This window comes from Clarias gariepinus, chromosome 12, assembly GCF_024256425.1.
Source record: "Clarias gariepinus isolate MV-2021 ecotype Netherlands chromosome 12, CGAR_prim_01v2, whole genome shotgun sequence".
Classification (NCBI taxonomy): domain Eukaryota; kingdom Metazoa; phylum Chordata; class Actinopteri; order Siluriformes; family Clariidae; genus Clarias; species Clarias gariepinus.
The window spans coordinates 9,706,871-9,726,655 of NC_071111.1; the positions used below are offsets into that span (position 1 = coordinate 9,706,871).

A 19,785-nucleotide genomic window follows, 5' to 3' on the forward strand; every position below is an offset into this window, starting at 1 on the left:
ATTATACGCAATACAATACATATTAAACACCATGGTGCACATCATACACCATTCACAATATAAACCAAACAACATATATTATACACTATACGCCATACCCCCATCCTTATTTAAACAGCCATCTAATTCAATTATTATAAGCTATTTTTCTTTGTCATTCCAACATGGCAAACTTTTTACAATGTTTTCCACTGAACACAGCCAAACATGGCACACTCTAATATTTCATTGAACCGCCTTTAGCTTTGGTTAAACCAGGAATTCACAATGGCATTGTTTTTGTGAGATCTTGTATTAGTAAAGGGAGCATCTAACAACTTCAACAAGCCTTCTCCAGCAAATCTTAAAGACTTTCAATGGGGTAAGGTCAAGATTTTGGGGTGGCCAATTCACATGTGAAAATTATTCCTTATGTTCCCAGAACCATCCCAGGAGACTTATAGCACAAGGTGCACACAAGCAGACACTATGGGCAATTAGGAAACACAGATTGAACTAATTCTAATGAACCTAATCTGCATGTCTTTGGACTGTGGGAGAAAACCGTAGTACCCGGAGATAACCCACCACGTACTGGGAGAACATGCAAACTCTATACACAAAGACCCAAGGTGGGGAACGAATCCTTGACTCTGGAGGTGCAAGGCCACAGTGCTAACCACTATTTTACTGTGTCACCCTTGACGGTCATTATAGGAAAAACTGATAATACTACTATAGTAATCATTAAAGTGGTTGGAGTTTATTTTAAAACCATGCAGCAGTATGGGAGTGCCAGTTTATCAAAGCACATTATTACTGTGTTATTATTCTTATTCTTGTTGTTTTTGTCCATTCTCCTGCTATTATTATTATTAGTAGTAGTAATAGTCCTTTAGGGTCTGGGTTTAAATCCAGCCTCTGGTCAGTTTGCTTGTTTTCTCCATGCTTGGTGGGTTTCCCCAGCGTGCTCCGGTTTCCTCCCAAAAAATTAAAAGAAAGAGAAATTCTAATTTTATTTGTCACATACTCAGTCATACACAGTACGATATGGTGGAAAATGCTTAAACAACCGCCTGTGACCTTAAAAATGTAAAAACAATTAACAAGAAATAAATAGTTGAATAAAATAAGAATAAGTTCAGCTATGGAAACCTAGAAAATATATAAAATATATATATAAAAAAAAAACTTACCTATACAATGTAGAAAAAATATAAGGATGAATTTTAATGGAAATAAATAGAAAAATATGAATGGAAATGTCTAGGAAAAAGAGGTGAAGTTTATGTTAACTGGCATTCCCAAATTTCTCGTTGTGTGTGTACTCTGCCTGGTGCCCTAAATCTCCTGAGATATACAGGATAAAGTGTAGATGATGAGAGACTGAGTGAGTGAGTAGTGGTAATACTTTTTCTAGCTATTGATTAAAACATGATTTTAGCAACTTATATATATATATATATATAACTTAATTATTATTATTATTATTATTATCCCATAAGGATCTGACAGATCAGACATTAGTAACTGTAAAAAAAAAGTGTCTGTCCTAATTCTGCAGGACACACACGCACACACACACACACACACTGCTCAGTGTTAGGATCTCCGCCATTAGCAGCGCGCGACATTAGAATGAATGTGACGTCAGAGGCGCTGCCAGTCAAAGGCGCACGAGCGCAGCGAAGAGGAACAGCCGCGCGTTCGCGACTCAAGCTGCGCGACCGCACACACACGCACACACACACACAGGGAGACAGCTCATGGCGTGTTAGTCGTCCCCGCTCTGTTTCCCCTTTGGAAAGATGGAGAAAAAGACGAGATGCGCGACGATGTGCGGACTCGCGCGCTGCGTGTCGGTGCTCTTCCTGTGCGCTCTCGCGCGGGCGCGCGCCTCAGCCAACCTGCCACCGTGCCGTGAGGTAAGAGGGGCAACAATGGACACCGAGTCCGTCTGCGTGCTTTATTTATTTGTTTGTTTATTTATTTCGTTTTATTCATATGTTAACAGGAAATTGCATTCTGTCGGAGAAGAAATCAAACACACGTCTTTAATTGGGGGGTTGATTAAATAAGTAATTAAACCCATGGCCTTAATATAAATTAGGACGTGACATCGGGTCAGCGCGAGCTTTGGATGTAATCAAAAATATGACATAAAAATATCAAGCGTGTCGTCTCTTTTCTGCAGCATTACATCCTTATAGCACTCAGTAAATCCCTGTTTCTTTGCTTTCCTCTTGGTTGCTATATAATAAATAGCCTTTCCATCCTGAAGGCTGTACAAACCGAAGGTTCCTAGAATATGATGACGCACCACGCAGCTGACCAATCAGATCAAAGCGCTCCGCTCCGCTGCTCCCTTTCATGTGTGCTCTGTTCAGATGCGATAAACAGGCCAAACCTCCGTATCATGTTTATTCCTGATCTGATTTTAACACTCCACAGTGGTGCAAAAGGACCTGTTAGTAAAAGCAGATTACACACACACACACACACCTTCGGTGTCCATTGTGTGACTGATCTGGCTGGTGTCTTGGTATCTTCTGTCACACCTACAGGACAGGAATAGCTTCTCTTAGACACCAGGGTTGTCCACTCTTTAATTTCATGTTTCTCTCACCAGCACAAACTGTTTGCTAATTTAAACAGATTTTAATATAGGACTCTGTCCTCAGAGGTTTAGTTCATCAAAATACAATCCTGAACATTTTTAGTAACCCTCGCTTGTGCTTAGAACTTATGTGCACCAATCCATATAGGGCACACACTCACACATACAAACGCACAATCACACACTATCTACATGTTTAAGGAAACCCACCAGGCATATGGAGAATATGCAAACTCCATACAAACAGACCCGTGGTGGGAATCGAACCCGGACCCTAAAGGTGCAAGGTAACCACCAAACCACTGTGCCACCTAGTCTGTTGGGTCTTTTTCATTACTCCTGTAAGGCATGAGGTGAGAAGAACTTGCTTTTGTGTGAAGAAAGTGTTTGTGTGGTACTGTATGTTAATGTCACAAGGTTACATTTGACATACATATAAACTGTTTGGTTTAAGGTTCAAATTGCCCAAAGTGTGTGTGTGTGTATGTGAGTGTGCCCTGCAATGAATTGGCACCCTGTTCATGGTGTACCCACCTTGTGCCCTCAGTCTCTTGGAATAAGCTCCAGCTCCCCTGTGACCCTGAATTAAGCGGTATAGACGATAAGGATTGCCCAAATTGTTAAGTTTTATTTCTTGCTGTATCCGTCGCACTTCAAAACACTAACTGGCTAAGCCTGAACTGGGAGAGATGGACAATCACACACGCGCTGAAGATCTCTGTTTATTATCAGCAAAGAGAGCGTATTTAAGCTTTTGGCCAGTTGTCCTGTGTCACTTATTTTATGATCACAAAGGCATGGGAACCTTCACATCATATTACAGAACCTTACACCAACATTATGGATAACGGTCACGTTTCACAGTGACCCCGTAAAAAGCAAAACCTTCTTTTCTCATTTAGTATTTTTCCACTTGCATGCTAATCAGAAATCAGGAGCAGAATAAACAGAGACAGTGTCCCAGAATGCAGTGCATCTGTATGACACAGCAGCACTGAGTTACGTCAGAGACTTGGCTCAGCTTGTTAGTGATCACTGGACTAATGAGAATGATGGTGTTATTGATAGTGTTAGCATGAGAAGGTGAGAGCTTGATAAAATACTTTGTACTAAAGCTTTGCAGGTGGCGATCACTTTAGGTAGAAATGAAACGGAGCAAGGGGGTAAATCCGACTGGCGTTATTATCGAGGTTAGTCGAACAGCACTGTGGGTAAGTTAAAGTAAACATGGACTAACTTGACAATGAAAGAAGTGTGGAAGGACTAAATAAATTAACGTTGTAAAGATTAATATTGCATTGCACTGGCATCTTTATTATACCTAAATGATGGCGTGGTAGGATTAATGTGTCTATACCCATGCCCTTTTACATAAACCAAAATTACAGGCGCTTTGCTTTACTGTGCTCTCATTCTAGTTTTACACACACACACACACACACTCACGGATGGGGGCTGGTGTAACAGCAGCAGGTGCACTGCTGAGTTAAGTGCCTCCATCTTTTCAGTGTTATAATAGCGTGCTGTAACTGAGCACTCCCTGGAGAGCAGCACCTGCCTCAGAGTCAAATAAACTGTGTAGCTCTTTAGAAAACCATTAACAGACATATTACAGTTTACTTTAGTTATACACTGACACACATTGTGCACTTTGCCTAAAATCATTTGCTAGGAATAATAATAAAAAGAAGAATTTTTTATCTTCAGACTTCTGTGTTCTTTGCACACAGACATTACGATCATCTGGTTATCGCAAGACATTTCATTTGAAACTTTTGGGTTCACGGATAAAAACCAGTAAGAAGCTAATTATGAAATGAATGAGGTGGGCGTGCATCGAAGATTACAATCAATGCTTTTCTTCCACAAGGTTGATCTTTAAAGTATAATTTGCGTACCTCCGTAAAATTTCAAAGAAAGTCCGGTTTCAGTATGCATAATGCATAGAGCTTAAATATATAGAGATTAGCATGCATGCACACGTGATCTATCTGCATCTTGAGGTCTTTGAGGTCACAACGTTCCATGTGGTTGAAGATGAAATGCAGAACAGGAGCTTACGATCCCCGGTGAGGCGAGTCCATCAGGTGTGTCAGTGGGCTTTTGTTTGGAAGTGCTTTTGAGGCCTTGAACAGCAGGAGAAGGTATGTTCAGTGTGTGCTTTAGATGAGAGAACACTGATTAGCATGACAGAGCGCACAGGCTTATCTGTCCGTCTCCACAGAGAGAGAGAGAGAGAGAGAGAGAGAGAGATGTTTATGGCATCCAGGCTGTCTGTCACCTCATTATTTTGGACTGTTATCAGTATATTCCAGGCTCCAATTCATTACTATTCACACACTGCTGGACAAAAGTAAGCGACTGTCATGACAACAGTCACGAGGCTCCCTGTTGTCTCCCCGGCAACTACAGTATTCCGGAAACCGCTCATGTCTATCACAAAGTACATGTCTGTGTAGAATTCTCAGTCGCGCTTTAATAATTCATAAGTACTGTCAAAAGTCTTTAATATTGTACACGGGTTGCTAACTATATAATAAAAGAAAGGTTTTGTCCGTACATCGGTTAAAACTCGCTGTTTCAGTGACATCGTTACAATTTTTATACAGTGGAGGACCCGAAGCCAGTCTCGGAGAAATGTCTGTCCAGCCAGATTTTCTCACCGCAGGCTGGACGGAATTTAATGAAACTGCCAGTCATTAGGTATTTGCCTGAAGTTAAACCCGCGCCATAAATGAAATCAAAATGTTGAGTAGTAGGGAAGTTATGAGCAGTTATGTGCCAGATTACAAACCACAAGTTTTGACTGTGCATGCGTCTTAAATCAACTGCTGGACCGGAATACCCTGCTAACCCAAGTTTAACCTGCACCATAAGTACCAAAACCCAGTACCAATACGGCACCAGCCCCTATATAACCGGTATGTACAGTACCAGAACTGAATCAGAGTGAAAAATTATTTCCTGACTGAGAAAATGCTCGTGAAAGTGAGTCGGAAAACTCTAATATTACTGTATAATCCAACTTATGTTTGTAGTAGTGTGAGTGCGTATGATGCGAGTGCCGGCCACATGAATGCCACGCGAGCAGGCAGTAATTACACTTGCTCTGACGACAGCTCGCTAAGCTAAACACGCTTAAATTAAAATGCCTAAAGCTAAACGTTCTGAAGCGTGGCTGTATTTCACAACAAAGGACTCCAACACCATGACATGCAACAAATGTCTTTTAAGAATTGCATGAACAGTAAGGGTGGAAACACACCAAACGTAATGAAATCAAAAACATAGTGAAATCAAAATGTTGAGTAAAAGTAATGCGTTGGGTAAAAGTACTTAGCGTTAACAAATGAGATACTTAACCATACAAAATTTTATTTCTTTGTATTAATAAGTTAGACCGAGAGTTCTCCCGTACAGTAAGACAGGCGGACATGAACGTTACCTTCAACCTGAAATAATTATATCACTAATTATATTAAAGCTGATCAGCTTATTTTGAGCTTTAGGCTTTTAACTAATTCTACAAACTCTTTACCCGTCACTGACGAGTAGTTATGGTAGTAAATCAATAAGCCTGAGCCAATAGGGGAGGTGTTACTGCCATTTTTATCATCGTCATTTAGGCAGGGTTGCAGTAAAAGTTGGGGAGGTAATGGGGGTAAGTAAAGATTATTCCTAGGACCTCTTAAAAATGCTATGGCAATAGAAAAAGGCTTTATTTGAAATCCAGTATATTAACCTGCCAATAGGCCAAGGATGTTTACTCGTAGCCGTGCATATAAGGTGTTGACATGTTTAGTGCTTTTACAAATGTGACAAAAACAATATAATGAGTGTATAACAGATCATTTAATATTAATGATATATGCTATAAATAGTTCTTCTGGCACACAATGCAGGCTGTTAACATTAAGCTTTCGTTGTTAAGCAACATAAACTAAGATTACACTATCCTGTGGAAAAATAATAGTGTAAATGGAACAGTATAATGTTCCATTATACGGAACACATGGTTTGACGCCTGGGTGGCATCACAGACATACAGACACAAGACGAGGGCTTACGGAAAAGGTGTCATTTTATTTAGGAAGAAAAGCGTTTAAGGAGTGAGGAAGAAAAAGGGGAAAGGAAAGTTGTGAGAGTGCATGTGCGGGTCTGGAGGCAGTGCCCTGCTGGGATGCGAGCACAAGGCTGGTGAATGATGGCTGGGGGTAGAGTGCGCCCACGTAGGCAGTGGCTACTGTATGCTCCTAAAATTGTCTGTTCTCGCTGACTGGCCACCTGGCCTTTCCTAGCTCTCCTTGGGATGGGAGTCCATCGTGACGTCCGTTCCGGGGGCCTTAACCAAAAGCACACGGTTCTTTGTAGCAGGATTACAACCGTTGGTTCTAAAAAGTGAAAGTGCTGCTGGAGCTTGTGCAGTTCTCTCGCAGTTATCCTTAACACGGAGATCAAAAGGCTGCATTCTGTTCTTGCCTTTGAATCCCTGGAGTGCATGACATCACCCTGCTCTCATGCCAATCTTCGCATTTTTCAAAGTCCGTCGTGCGACTCTGCGCTTTAAACCGCCAGACCGCGAGCTAAACTCCCCGCATTCTTTTTATAACACGGGGCATTTTATGACTTCATTATTAAGTCTATACAAAAAAAAAAAAAAAACCCTAATTTCCAAATATTAGTATTCTTGCAAAAAATGCCTCTTACAGCTAAATATGCAACAAGTATATATAAGTCAGAATAGAAAGTAGCATATTATGGTAAAAATCACAGACAAAAAACAAAAAGAAAGCTCATGGTTTTTGTGTATTCTTGTGCTACATCGCTTTTTTATGGGATTAGACCAGACAGCCTAGCCATTGGTCCTCGAAGGTGTAGCTGCTGTAGCCTTGGTCGGCCATGATCCTGTCACCAGGTTGCTTATAACACTCATTTCTAGCACGCTGTCACTACGCACAGATGTATCTTTTCTTGTGGTTCATGGATGTTCGTGGTGTGTGTTTCAGGGAGACTACTACTTTGAGTACACAGAGTGTGACAGCACAGGATCGCGCTGGAGAGTGGCCATCCCTCATCAACAGGGCAGCTGCAGTGGCCTACCCGAGCCGGTCAGAGGCACAGACTGCAGTAAGTCATCAACTATTATGTGTGTGTGTGTGTGCTGGGGAATTAGTATATGGACCCCAGCCTCTTATAATTTACAACACTCTTGCAGTGCTGCAAAAAATAAATCAGTGTGATATACAGTGCAGCAGTATACCAAGCTGTGATTCATGTAACAAAGTTCAGGGCTTGAAATGTTTAATGCTTTTTCCACCAAGATACAATTCTCAGATTTATCCAATTACCTTTATCAGTCTTATTTTGATAAATCATGTACTTAAAGGTGATTATTATTAGTGTAGTTATATGAACATATAGTGTAGTATGAACTATTCTTTTTCCAAATATAAAGCTTATTATGACTATTTTTGGCTGAACAGCCACTTTTTGTACTCATTCCATAATTTTCTCTTATTATTTCTGTGATAATAATTTTCCTTATTAAATAGGGAGCAAACAGGAGTGGGGGTTTTTTGTTGCTTTTTTTCACTAACTAAAATACATACAGCCAAAAGTTTATGAATACCCGAAAATCTAACCAAGGACTCTGTCCATCTAAATAGTGAAAGGGTTATTATTGCATTATTGCATAGATTTTTTTTAAAAGAACGTAGATCTAATTAAACACAACTGGAAAAGGCTAAAATCCCAAATGAAGCTTTTGTAAATGTTACATCTCACATAAGTTTAGTTTAGGATTAATACTAGCACTGTCAATAGGGGTGTTTTTCCTTTTTTTCTAGGCATAATGGCTTTATCCTCCAAATGCCCTGCCTTAGTTAATAGTTAATGAGTTTCACGAAAATGTTTCTTTGTTCAATTGCTGTTCTACATCATTTTGTTCTGTCTGTCGCTATAATAATCATTAAACTTTAATAAACCATTAGAAACTTCCATCAGAATGATTTTACTGGCACTTAATTTAAAAAATATAAATGTACCAATTTGTGCGGTTCCTGAATGTTTGTGTGTGTGTGTGTGTGTGTGTGTGTGTTACAGCGTTCTCCTGTGAAGCAGGAGAGTTCCTAGAGATGTCCTCTCAGCAGTGTATCCAATGTGCAGCGGGCTCCTACTCACTAGGCAGCGGCGTCCGGTTTGACCAATGGGACTCCATCCCTGCCGGATTCAGCAGCCTAGCCACCTACATGGAGCCCGAGGGAGCCGGAGACGAAACTCTGTCCTGCAACAAGTCAGTTATGTTCTGAAATAAACACAAAAATGTAGTAAAGCATTTGCACTTGCTTAGCATCACCTCCTGTGGTCTGTGTGCAGTTCCACATGGACACCTCAGGGTACTCACTTAGAGTCGAATCGGGACGAGTGCACGGTTTCGCTCGTGTATGCCGTTCATCTGATGAAACAGGGTTCTGTCTCCTTCGACTACCAATACGTTGACAACAACATCTTCTTCGAGTTCTTCGTGAGTTGGATTAATGTTTCATATGTGATATTCATCTGAACCTGTGTCTGATTTCACTGATTGTTTTTAGATACAGTATTTGCTCAAGTGTCAAGCTGTTTCTGAACCGAGGTGTGGATGTAAGGACAGATCTCTGGTCCACCTAAACATGGGGGCTGGAGTTTGCCTCATGTGTTTACGCATGAAAGCATGTTGAATGCACGCATGAAACTCATGTCACACTCCTGAACTTAAGTGAACTTGACTCAACTTGAGATATGACGTCTTTCTGGAAAAGGCAGGGAAGGACTTGTTACTTTGTCCTCATATAAGTGTCTTTCATAGCCATGGAAAATGTGTTTGTACCAGATATAGTAGTGTGCATAAGTCTTGAACCAGCCCTTTCTTCATATTTTGCTTTTTTAAAGAGTCAGACTTTCTTGTGTTTTTAATCCAGTTTTGAGGAATAGTCCTCCAGTCTTTTTTAGCCGTGTTGCAGCCTGTCGCAGTAATTTTTTCTCCCATTTCACTAATTTAGATTAATTTGATATGAAGAAATGAGGGGGGGCTCAAGACTTATGCACAGTACTGTATATGGAATGAAAAAGCATTAAACTGCAAACAACCCATAATAACATTAATTACAATGTTGTGCTTTCTTATATCTCTCAGAGTATCCTCTGTATAGTATTGTTCTCCCTATTTGTTCGTACAGATTCAGAACGATCAGTGCCAAGAAATGGATCAATCAGCCGACCAGAAATGGATCAAACTCACATCTAATGGTGAATGGGGAACACATACGGTCAGTAAGCCTTCTGGTTTTCTCCCATCACAAATCCTAGATGTATACTTCCTTTCTTCCTTTATTTATTTATTTATAAGGACAATACATCTGTATCAGAATTCATATTCATCATGTAAATATGCCAGATGTAACAAAATAGCTATTATCATCTGCCGTCCAAGTACTATTTAGGAGAAGAAATATAAATTGACAAAGCAGCATTAAATAAACGTGGGTACATATAACATTAGACGCCAAACACACTAAAACACTTTTATGCTTGTTGTTACAGGTGAACCTGAAGTCAGGGACTAATATCTTGTACTGGAGGACTACTGGCATTCTACTGGGAGGGAAACCTGTAAAGCCTGTCCTGCTGAAAAACATTCAGATTGAAGGTGTGAGTTGTTTTATTTATTTTTTGCTTTTTAAACGTGTTTTAGCAGCTGGTTGGTTTAGTCATTTAGTTATTTTTATTAGTGATTGGTCGTGCATGAACGATTCGCTCTTCTTGAACGAGTCTTTAACGTGACTCATCGCAAAACCTCCGTAGGTTATGTACAGGAAACAGAAATGAGGAGTTACCTTCGAGTCTTCTTGTACGAATTGTATTTTTTTCCCACGTGACTCCCATAGACGCTTTGCAGTGCAGTACACAGGAAACGGAATCGAGTGGTTCTTCTTAATGAGTCTTCTAGTCCGAGTCTGACGGGCCACAGTACCCAGATACTCTATAAAGTAATACTAGGATATATTATTGTATGTACTATAGGTTGCCATAGTACACTCTTGGACATATATTGGACACAATGAGGGCTTCTACTCTTATGAATACAACTCATAGGGGTTGGAAGCTTTACTGAAAGAGAAACACTTCTAGCATTAGGGAGGGTACCAAATGCTACAGGCTAACCCTAGTTAGGCTAACTAATCCTCTAGGAGATCCTTCAGGTTTAAGAAATAATTATGATTAGGCGCTTTTATTTTTAGGACATTTTTGATTTACTGCAGTAAAATCATTATTGCATAACATGGAAAAATATTGGCACAATTAGTGTTGCTTTGCACCCTCAGGTCCTGGGTTTAAATCCCATGTCAGGCCGGTGAGCATGGAGTTTGAAAGTTCTCCCTGTGCTTGGTGGGTTTCCTCCCACAATCCAAAGACATGCATGTTAGGCTAATTGGCATTACAAAATTGCGGAGGTACAACCATCCCCCGTTGTACAAATGGGAATAAATACAATGGAAGAATATTAACACAAAGAATTAAACACAACTAATAAACTGGAGTAACTGTTATTACCATTTATATTATAAGCTTTTCCACCCAGTGTTTTGTGTTTTAAGAGAGGGAAAATGCACAAATCAGTAAATAGAGAGCCGCTGTTTTATTATAGATGCTAAAATCTCTTTGTGTGTGCCTAGGAAACAGAAAATATATAGTTTGCAACACCACATCATTTTAGTGCATATGGCTGTAATGGGATAAATACTATTATACAGTGATCTTGGCCTCAAACCTCAAACCTACATTTGTCATGTTGATGTGTGGCGCAGGTGTGGCATACACATCAGAGTGTTTCCTGTGCAGACCAGGCACCTTCAGTAAAACTCCAGGCTCGTCCTTCTGTGATCTCTGCCCCAGAAACACCTACTCGAATAAAGGAGCTAGCTCATGCACTCCGTGTCCAGGGACACAGTACTCCGGTATACACTCACACACACACACTGAGCAGACTGCATTCCTGTTTTATTCACTTTGATATTGTGACATTTCTCTTCCTGCGTCTTCTCCTCAGAGGAAGGCTGGGCGGGGTGTAAGAGCAAGCCACCGTGCTCAGAGAAAGATTACTTCCAGATCCACACCGCCTGTGATGCCAATGGAAAAGTAGGACATCCATGACAGAATACAGAAATGAAATGTACTTTATAAGGGCGGTGCATGGTTCTTAGCGTTCTCTTGTAGACACAGGTGCTGTATCGATGGGTGGAGCCGAAGGTGTGCGTGCACGACGCAGCCGGAGCCGTCACTCTGCCCCCTTCCGGAGAAAAGGAGGACTGTCCACCATGCAACCCAGGATTTTATACACACAATACATCCACATGCCTGCCGTGTCCACCTGGGAAATACTCCAACGGCACCACAGGTGCAGACACAGACACGCTTCGACACATTTTATCCTCGGCATGGCCAGTTTGGCTGTCGCACACACTTTGTATTTTAGATGATATTGAACACACTTGTTTGTTTGTTTTGTCACCCAGAGTGCCGGGCATGTCCTGCAGGAACCGAGCCGTCATTAGGATACGAGTACAAATGGTGGAATGTTTTACCCCACAACATGAAGTCCTCCTGTTTCAATGTGGGCAACTCGAAATGTGACGACATGAATGGTGAAGAGAAACTTTTTTCACTATGGAAACATCTAAAGCACTAAACATGTCTTTGGTTTGGCCTGATGAAAGAATCCTTAAAGTCTGCGTAAACTTATAATGAACTTAAGCAATGTTAACTCTAAAGAGTCTTTGTACTGCAATACCACAATCTAATAAATCTGTAGCTGATTCTTGTGTGTGTGTGTGTGTGTGTGTGTGTGTGTGTTCAGGGTGGGAGGAGGCTGGAGACCACATTCGCAGCGGAATTGGAGGGTCTGATAACGATTATCTTATTCTCACGCTACGAGTGCCTGGATTTAAGTAAGTGAAAATGCTTTCAGACAAATAACACATAAGCTCCTGCAGTGGGAAACGTACTGCAGTAAACTGAAACTTTAGTGTTTTTCATGCAGATGTTCAGCACTGCTGTAGTGAGTGTAATGAATAAAACGACAAGTGCCGCCGTTACAGCAGTTAACTAATCAGAGACAGGGTTGTCTATATCCCTGTATACAGGGGGTGTTCAAGTCAAACTGGGACTTGTGACGAAATTTCTGGTGAATGAAGGTGTAAAAGTGATTGACATTTACAAAAGACTTTAAGCACAGTATGGTGAAGAGACTCCTAACTGCTGTAAAACATTTGAAAATGACATTCCCGGCCGAGGTGCCTCTGAGCCCACTGCAGTTGTTCCCATGCGAGTGGAACACCTGATCCTTGACTTTCTGGCATACATCTTTTTTTTTTTTACCTTGATGGTATCCAAGCACTAGTGAAACACTGGGATAAGTGCATTAGTGCAGCAGGGGATTACTGTACTGTATATAGAGAAGTAAAAGTTTGCTGTTATTCTGCACAATCAAAAGTCTTGGTTTGAATTGAACGCCCCTCATGCTGTAGCATTTTGAATTTTTTCGTACTGATCAGTTTTATGTTTACATTTACTGATATCAGAATAACACATCATGCATGCCTTTTATCAATTCATATATTCTTATCTTGTGTATTCCTGTGTAGTGGAAACGTTGCACATGGGAGCACCCTGTCCATAAATAATTATAACTTTCATATCAATAATTATAGGTTTTTAAAGCAGTTTTGTGGAGTGCAGGAGTACGGGTGTGCTTTGTCTTCAGCTAGTCTTGCAGCAGCAGTGTGAAATCTGCCGTTATAGAAAATAAATCCATAGCTTTCGAGCAGTGTGTTGTGAGCGTTCTGTGATGTAAATATGATTACAACATATTTAGGAAGATTGACTGAGCTCATAAAGCTTTTTTGATATGCAGAATGTCTAGGATTTAGTCTAGTCACATTTTATAGAAAGCATTTGCATTATTAAGTATTCATAAAAGATATGTAAATGTAATGGTAATGAAAAAATGTAAATTGAGCTCTAAAACAGTAAGCACTCGTGCTGCGGATATCACATGAGGCTTTAAGAAAAGGGAAAACATTGGGGGTTTTAATCATTTGCCAGAGGCACAGCTGCTGCTGTTCAGCTCAATTGTACAATGAAATATTTACTCCTCTTTGTTACCGTCTCGTTTATAGACTTCCAACGTCTGTAGCTGGAGTCACAGCTAGTGAGTTTGGTCGGATCACATTTGTCTTCGAGACAATCTGCAGTGCAGACTGTGAGCTCTACTTCATGATGGTAAGTGTCTTGTGTTCACATAAATTCATCAACTGAAGGTCATCCAAAGTGGGCATACATTTTAATGAAATGGTAAGAGTCAAGGGTTCGAGTCGTGCCTCAGGTCACCCGTAGTGGGTGAGTGAATGTGTGTGCGTGCTTGTGCCCTGGGATGGATTGGCACCCTGTCCGGGGCATTCCCGGCCTCAAGTCCCCTTGGATAGGATCCAGGCCCCACACACCCCTGTATAGAATAAGCGATACAGTGATAGAGTGATATAGCTGGTTCAAATTGCAACTCTTCTTCTTCTATACAAACGTACTACTCAACATAGTCCCTGCATTTTAATGGAGACTGTGCCGAGTAGTACCTTTGTATAGAGGAGCATTTACTCTACCAACATGCGCAGTTTAAACAACTTATTAACATTAACGAATAAAAATGTATGCAGTCCTTGTATAACACTTATATTGCGTTTCCATAGAAACAGTCGTATCACTGAGCACACACAGCCTGATGGTCTGGATGTGTGATTGACCGTCTGTGATTTTCCTGCAGGATGTGAACAGGAAGAGCACAAACGTGGTGGAGTCATGGGAAGGCACCAAAAGCAGACGAGCGTACACACACATTATGACTAAGAATGCATCCGTGTCCTACACGTGGGCCTTCCAACGCACCAACAAGCCTTTAGATGTACGAATGAGACCGATCCGGGTAACATACAGTATTGTGATCGTATAATAACTCCGAACAGGTGTCCATACTGTCTCGTTCTCTCTCAGGTCCGTCGTTACGTGAGTGATATCGCGAAGATCTATTCCATCACCATCACCAACGCTCTGGACGGCTCGGCCTCGTCTTGCCATGCTTGTGCCATGGTGAGTCAGGAGAGCGGTTCATCCTGTGTCCCCTGCCCTGTTGGACACTACATCGACAAAGACACCAACCAGTGCCAGGAGTGTCCTCCAAACACCTTCCTTTCTGGACATCACATCTACGGACAGGAGGCCTGCCAGCCGTGCGGCCCCAGTAGTAAGAGCAATAAGGTGCGCGTGTATGTGTGTGTGCAGAAGATCACAACGCAAGAATGGATCTAAAGCCATATAGTTAATGTGTGTGTGTGTCTCTTCCTTGTGCAGGAGCACTCCTTGTGTTTCAGTGACTGCTCGTTCTCCTATGTGGACCAGAACCGGACTTTGACCTACGACCTCAGTGCCTTAAGCTCAGTGGGGTCCATCATGAATGGACCGAGTTTCACCTCCAAGGGAACGAAATACTATCACCAGTTTAACGTCAGCCTGTGTGGAGCAGAGGTACACACACACACACTGCTGATGGATATTGTATTATTATGGATAAGTAAATGTCGCTCAAAGCTGGAAATAAAAGCACTTTATACGCAGAAATAAAAAAAACAAAACCATGGCAGGCGGAGTCACTGTTATCACCCAGATGTTTATTTCTCAATTAGTTTTATTCTTCTTAAAAGACATCATACTTTTTATTGTTACTGTTAACGTTCATAGTTAATAGTAATGTTCGAAAGGGTCTCATAAAAACGTATTTGTGCCTCCAGTGTTCTAATATTCCTAGCTGTTTTAGGAGATTCCTTCTGTCTCTTCACCGCAGGGAAGGAAGGTGGCCGTGTGTTCGGATAACGTCACGGATCTTTCCAGCAAAGACATGCAGAGCGACTCAGCCGCCTTCAACAATTACGTAGAGACCTTCATCTGCCAATCAACCATCATCCCAGCTGATGGGCGGGGCTTCAGGACAGCCATTTCCTCCCAGTCCATCAGTCTTGCTGATACCTTCCTCGGTAAACCATTAAGGCTTAGGGAATAGATTCTTAATAAACTGCAAGTGATATTCCTGGAGCGCAGATAGAGTGTAGCAGTCAGGGCGAGCAGCGCAGAACCTGACCCTGTAGAGCAAAGTGCTAGACACTGCTGTAAAGAAAACTGCTAACTGCTCCTGTTAGTGTAAAAAGTCATGGCATAACCGAGTCCATTACCAGAGCACAGCCTGCTGCGACCGCAAGGGCATGAAGGGTCTTCTGATATAATCCAACATGCTCACTCACTCACTCATTCATTCATTTAATCATTCACTCACTTATTCAATCATTCACGTGTTTATTCCCTCACTCACTCTCTCACCCACTCACTCATTAATGCACTTATTTAATCACTCATCCACTTACCCACTCATTCATTTATTTATTTAATCATTCACTCACTCATTCTCTTATTCATCCTCATACATCTTTGCTCATTTATTCACTCATTCATTAATTTACTCTCTTATTTACTCACCCACTTACTGTTCACTCATTTATCCACTCAATCATTTATTCACCCACTGACTCATTCATTACTTCAGTCATTCACTCACTCATCCATCCATGCACTTACTCATTAACTCAATCATTTATTCACCCACTAACTCATTCATTACTTCACTCATTCACTCACTCATTCACTCATCCATCCATACACTTACTCATTCACTCAACCATTAATTCACTTACACTAATGAATTCATCCCCTCATTCACTTAAACATACACTCACTTATTCATTCACTCGCCGCTTCACATATTCACGTTTTACACTCCTTTCTCCTCTCTTTCCTTTTCCCCCCCTTTTGTTTCTGCCATTCTGTCTTTTTTCTTAGGAGCTACGGTGGAAAGCACACTGAATGGAGTCAGCGTTCGCCCTGACATGTTCCCTGAAACTTCTCTAAGACTCAGAGATATCAACTTCTTCTTTCAGTGAGTTACACGAGAGAAACATTTGAGTGTTTTATCTAAAAATTCCAGATGAAGTGGGCAGGCTGAGTTCCCTTATTTTAAGCAAACGCTGGTGTGAACGCACAGTTTGGCTATTATAGAAACAAGTGGGCAGTGAATACAGTGTAACGGATTAAGGTTAGAACAAAGATCTCGTATTTATCATACATAACTCTTTATTTCCACCAATCAGCCAATGGAATGAATAAGTAGGTGTGTTAATTAATTATTGTCGTGCTTCCTGCAAGCTCTCCGCAGGTTACAGCGTCCTGTGAACACGGTCGCAGTGCCATCATTAGGCTGCGCTGTAACCCCGCTAAAGGAGACCGTGGAGAGCTCACTGTGCCGAGGTGTGTGTGTGTGTTTTACCGAGTAGCTTGATAACAAATAATACACACAATATACTTAACGTTTGTACACGTTTGTGTGTTTAGTAAGTGTCCTGCAGGTACCTGTGACGGCTGTACATTTTACTTCCTGTGGGAAAGTTCAAGCGCATGTCCCATTTGCACTGAAGCGGACTACCACTCGATTGAGGGGGCATGCAAGGGAGGCATGCAGGTAGGCGTCTTTGAGGCATTCTCTTGGTGGAATCTTTCACCCTTAAAAAACAAAACAAAAAAAAAACTAAGAGTAGACATTTATTTCACTGCCTTTTGCAACAGGACATCCTGTACGTATGGAATGAGCCTAAGCTGTGCACGAAGGGCGTGTCGCTCCCTGACAAAAGCTCCACCCCCTGTGAAGCAGTCCCACTATGGCTGAAGGTTGGAATAGGGGGCGGGGCGTTCATAGCCGTCCTCCTTATTTCTCTCACGTGTTACTTCTGGAAGAAAAACAAGAGGTGACTAACGTGTACTAATCAAACACTACAGCCAAGCATGACGCCATAACTCTGGGTTCTGATTGTTTAAAACACCTCTGTCCCCTAAAGGTTGGAGTACAAGTATTCCCGGCTTGTTATGTCGGCCAATAAGGAGTGTGAGCTGCCAGCAGCAGACAGCTGTGCACTGGCAGAAGGAGAAGGCGAGGAGAACGAAGATGATGTCGTTTACTCGAACACTCCCTCGCTGCTGGGGAAACTGAAGGCTATTGCTAGCAAGGTCAGAAATGACATTCATATAATGATGATAAACTGGACAGTCACACACTTGGATGCTTTTAATTGTACATTCAGGGCGTTGCTGTTATGACATGTTGACAGAAGGGGCTGGTGCTGTGATATAAAATCAGTAATCACTTTAAAGGTCCCATAGGAGGTGGTATTAAAAAGTTTCGAGATAGGCTCTGTTTACAAGAAAGTACTTTATTACCTATTATTTACTTCCATCCCTCCATCCATCTAGGAATCTCTGTAGTCCAACTATGGGCCGTAGAGGCAAATTGTATTTATTCCCATTTTGTACGACAGTAGGTGGTAGGAAGTCTGGTCAACATTTACACTACAGGCAATTTGGGAACGCCACCTAGGTTAACCTGCATGTCTTTGGACTGTGGGAGGAAACCAGAGTACCCAGAGAAAACCCACCAAGCACAGGGAGAACATGCAAACATCATGTACACAGACCCGACATGGGAGTCGAACCCCGGATCTGGAGGTACAAAGTGACAGTGCTAACTACTAAGCCACTATTACTTACTTAATACATTATTATTATTACCTGGATTACATGCACACGTGAGTTGTATACAACTTGTAAGTTGCCGATTTGGCTTGGACATTTTCCGGGGTTGAGCTTGTTGAAGGTCTTCCTGATCTCTCGTTGTCTTCCATTGATGCCGTAAGCTTGCAGAATTCTCTCAAACGCCTCCGTGGCAGATTCGGCCAATTTCACTTAGAATTTCAGGGTTGTTCTTTGTTATAACTTGCTATGAATAATGAAATAGCAAACATGGCCACGCACAAGGTCAGAATAGCACCAGCTGCATAGCTCCCAGTGTACATAGAATGGTGTCTTTTGGCACGCTAACTTATGTGCTCCCAGTGACTGTGTGCAGCTTTGTGCTGCCATCTGTTGGCGTGTTATAAAACTAGTCTTGACATTTTTTTTTATACCACCCCGCATTATTTTACAATTACTTTACCAACTTTGAGCTCCCTTACAGTGTGTCCGTAAATGCTCCTACTGAAATACCCCTTAGATAATGCACGTTTTATATGTCCAACTGCCTGTTTCAATCCTCATTCAGACACACTGTTTCAGTGTCTGTGTAAATGAGTGCCAAGCCCCGCCCCACCAGAGAAAAACAGAGCTGAGAAACAAACCAGAGGAAGGTTTTCTTTATATGAGGTCACATTAGGGGGAAAATCTAACCAGCTTGTTTATGCCCCAGTCAATCCAAAGATGGATACAAAACAAACTTTACGTGCTCACTGGAGACCCATTTGAACATTTCATAATTCATATGACCATAAATCTAGCCTTAAGATGAAGTTATTCTCATCATAAAGCCTTGCCTTTTACACAGCGCTCTCCAAATTCTTTAGTCTATTGTTAAAGCATAAACTCAAATGTAAATCTAACCAGGCCCAATGAGTGAGTGAATGAGCGAGTGTTTTACTGGTATGTGCATTTTTTTGGTCATGTTTTGTCTAGGTTCACATACACACAACATAAATATGAATACACTGAACCCAATGTGGAGAAATTCTTGTGTTTTGTGTTTACCAGGGAGAAGGAACGAGCAGTGAATCGGTGCAGCTGAAGTCGTCTCACGCAGAGAAATGGGTCTGGGGGTAGAACGATGGAGTCGGGGAGGAGCCGAACAACAGCACCAACACCACCACCAACAGCAACGCACTCTACATAAAGAGAGGGAGAATGAGAGAGAGACTTGCAGCCGGGTGCTCGGGCATTCAGGCTCTCCCATATCTCTTAACTCATCCTAAACTGCTGTTTAGTTTGGAGATTTTTTTTATTTTTTATTTATTCAACTGTTTACATCTGTTCATAGGCAGCACGTATACAGTACATCCATGTACACGCTTCACACGATGATCCTTTGCTCCCTAATTAAAGACTATATCAATTGAACTAAACACGATTCGTTAGTAGATTCCACAATGCAAGTGGAGAGCTGATTCCCGCCAAATCAT

The 19,785-nt window shown here is 41.5% G+C and overlaps 1 protein-coding gene across 1 annotated transcript; it reads left to right on the plus strand.

The window, feature by feature from the left end:
- The first annotated feature begins 1,726 nt into the window (after positions 1-1,726).
- Positions 1,727-19,574, plus strand: elapor2b (endosome-lysosome associated apoptosis and autophagy regulator family member 2b). Its single transcript, XM_053508059.1, has 22 exons — positions 1,727-1,904; positions 7,603-7,723; positions 8,699-8,888; positions 8,972-9,119; positions 9,814-9,903; positions 10,178-10,283; positions 11,443-11,592; positions 11,685-11,773; positions 11,852-12,032; positions 12,151-12,279; positions 12,492-12,582; positions 13,813-13,915; positions 14,454-14,591; positions 14,681-14,944; positions 15,038-15,211; positions 15,528-15,717; positions 16,574-16,670; positions 16,937-17,038; positions 17,123-17,249; positions 17,354-17,532; positions 17,623-17,791; positions 19,361-19,574. The coding sequence occupies exons 1-22, from the start codon at positions 1,788-1,790 to the stop codon at positions 19,427-19,429; spliced, it is 3,024 nt and encodes a 1,007-aa protein (XP_053364034.1). The 5' UTR covers positions 1,727-1,787; the 3' UTR covers positions 19,430-19,574.
- The last annotated feature ends 211 nt before the right edge of the window (positions 19,575-19,785 follow it).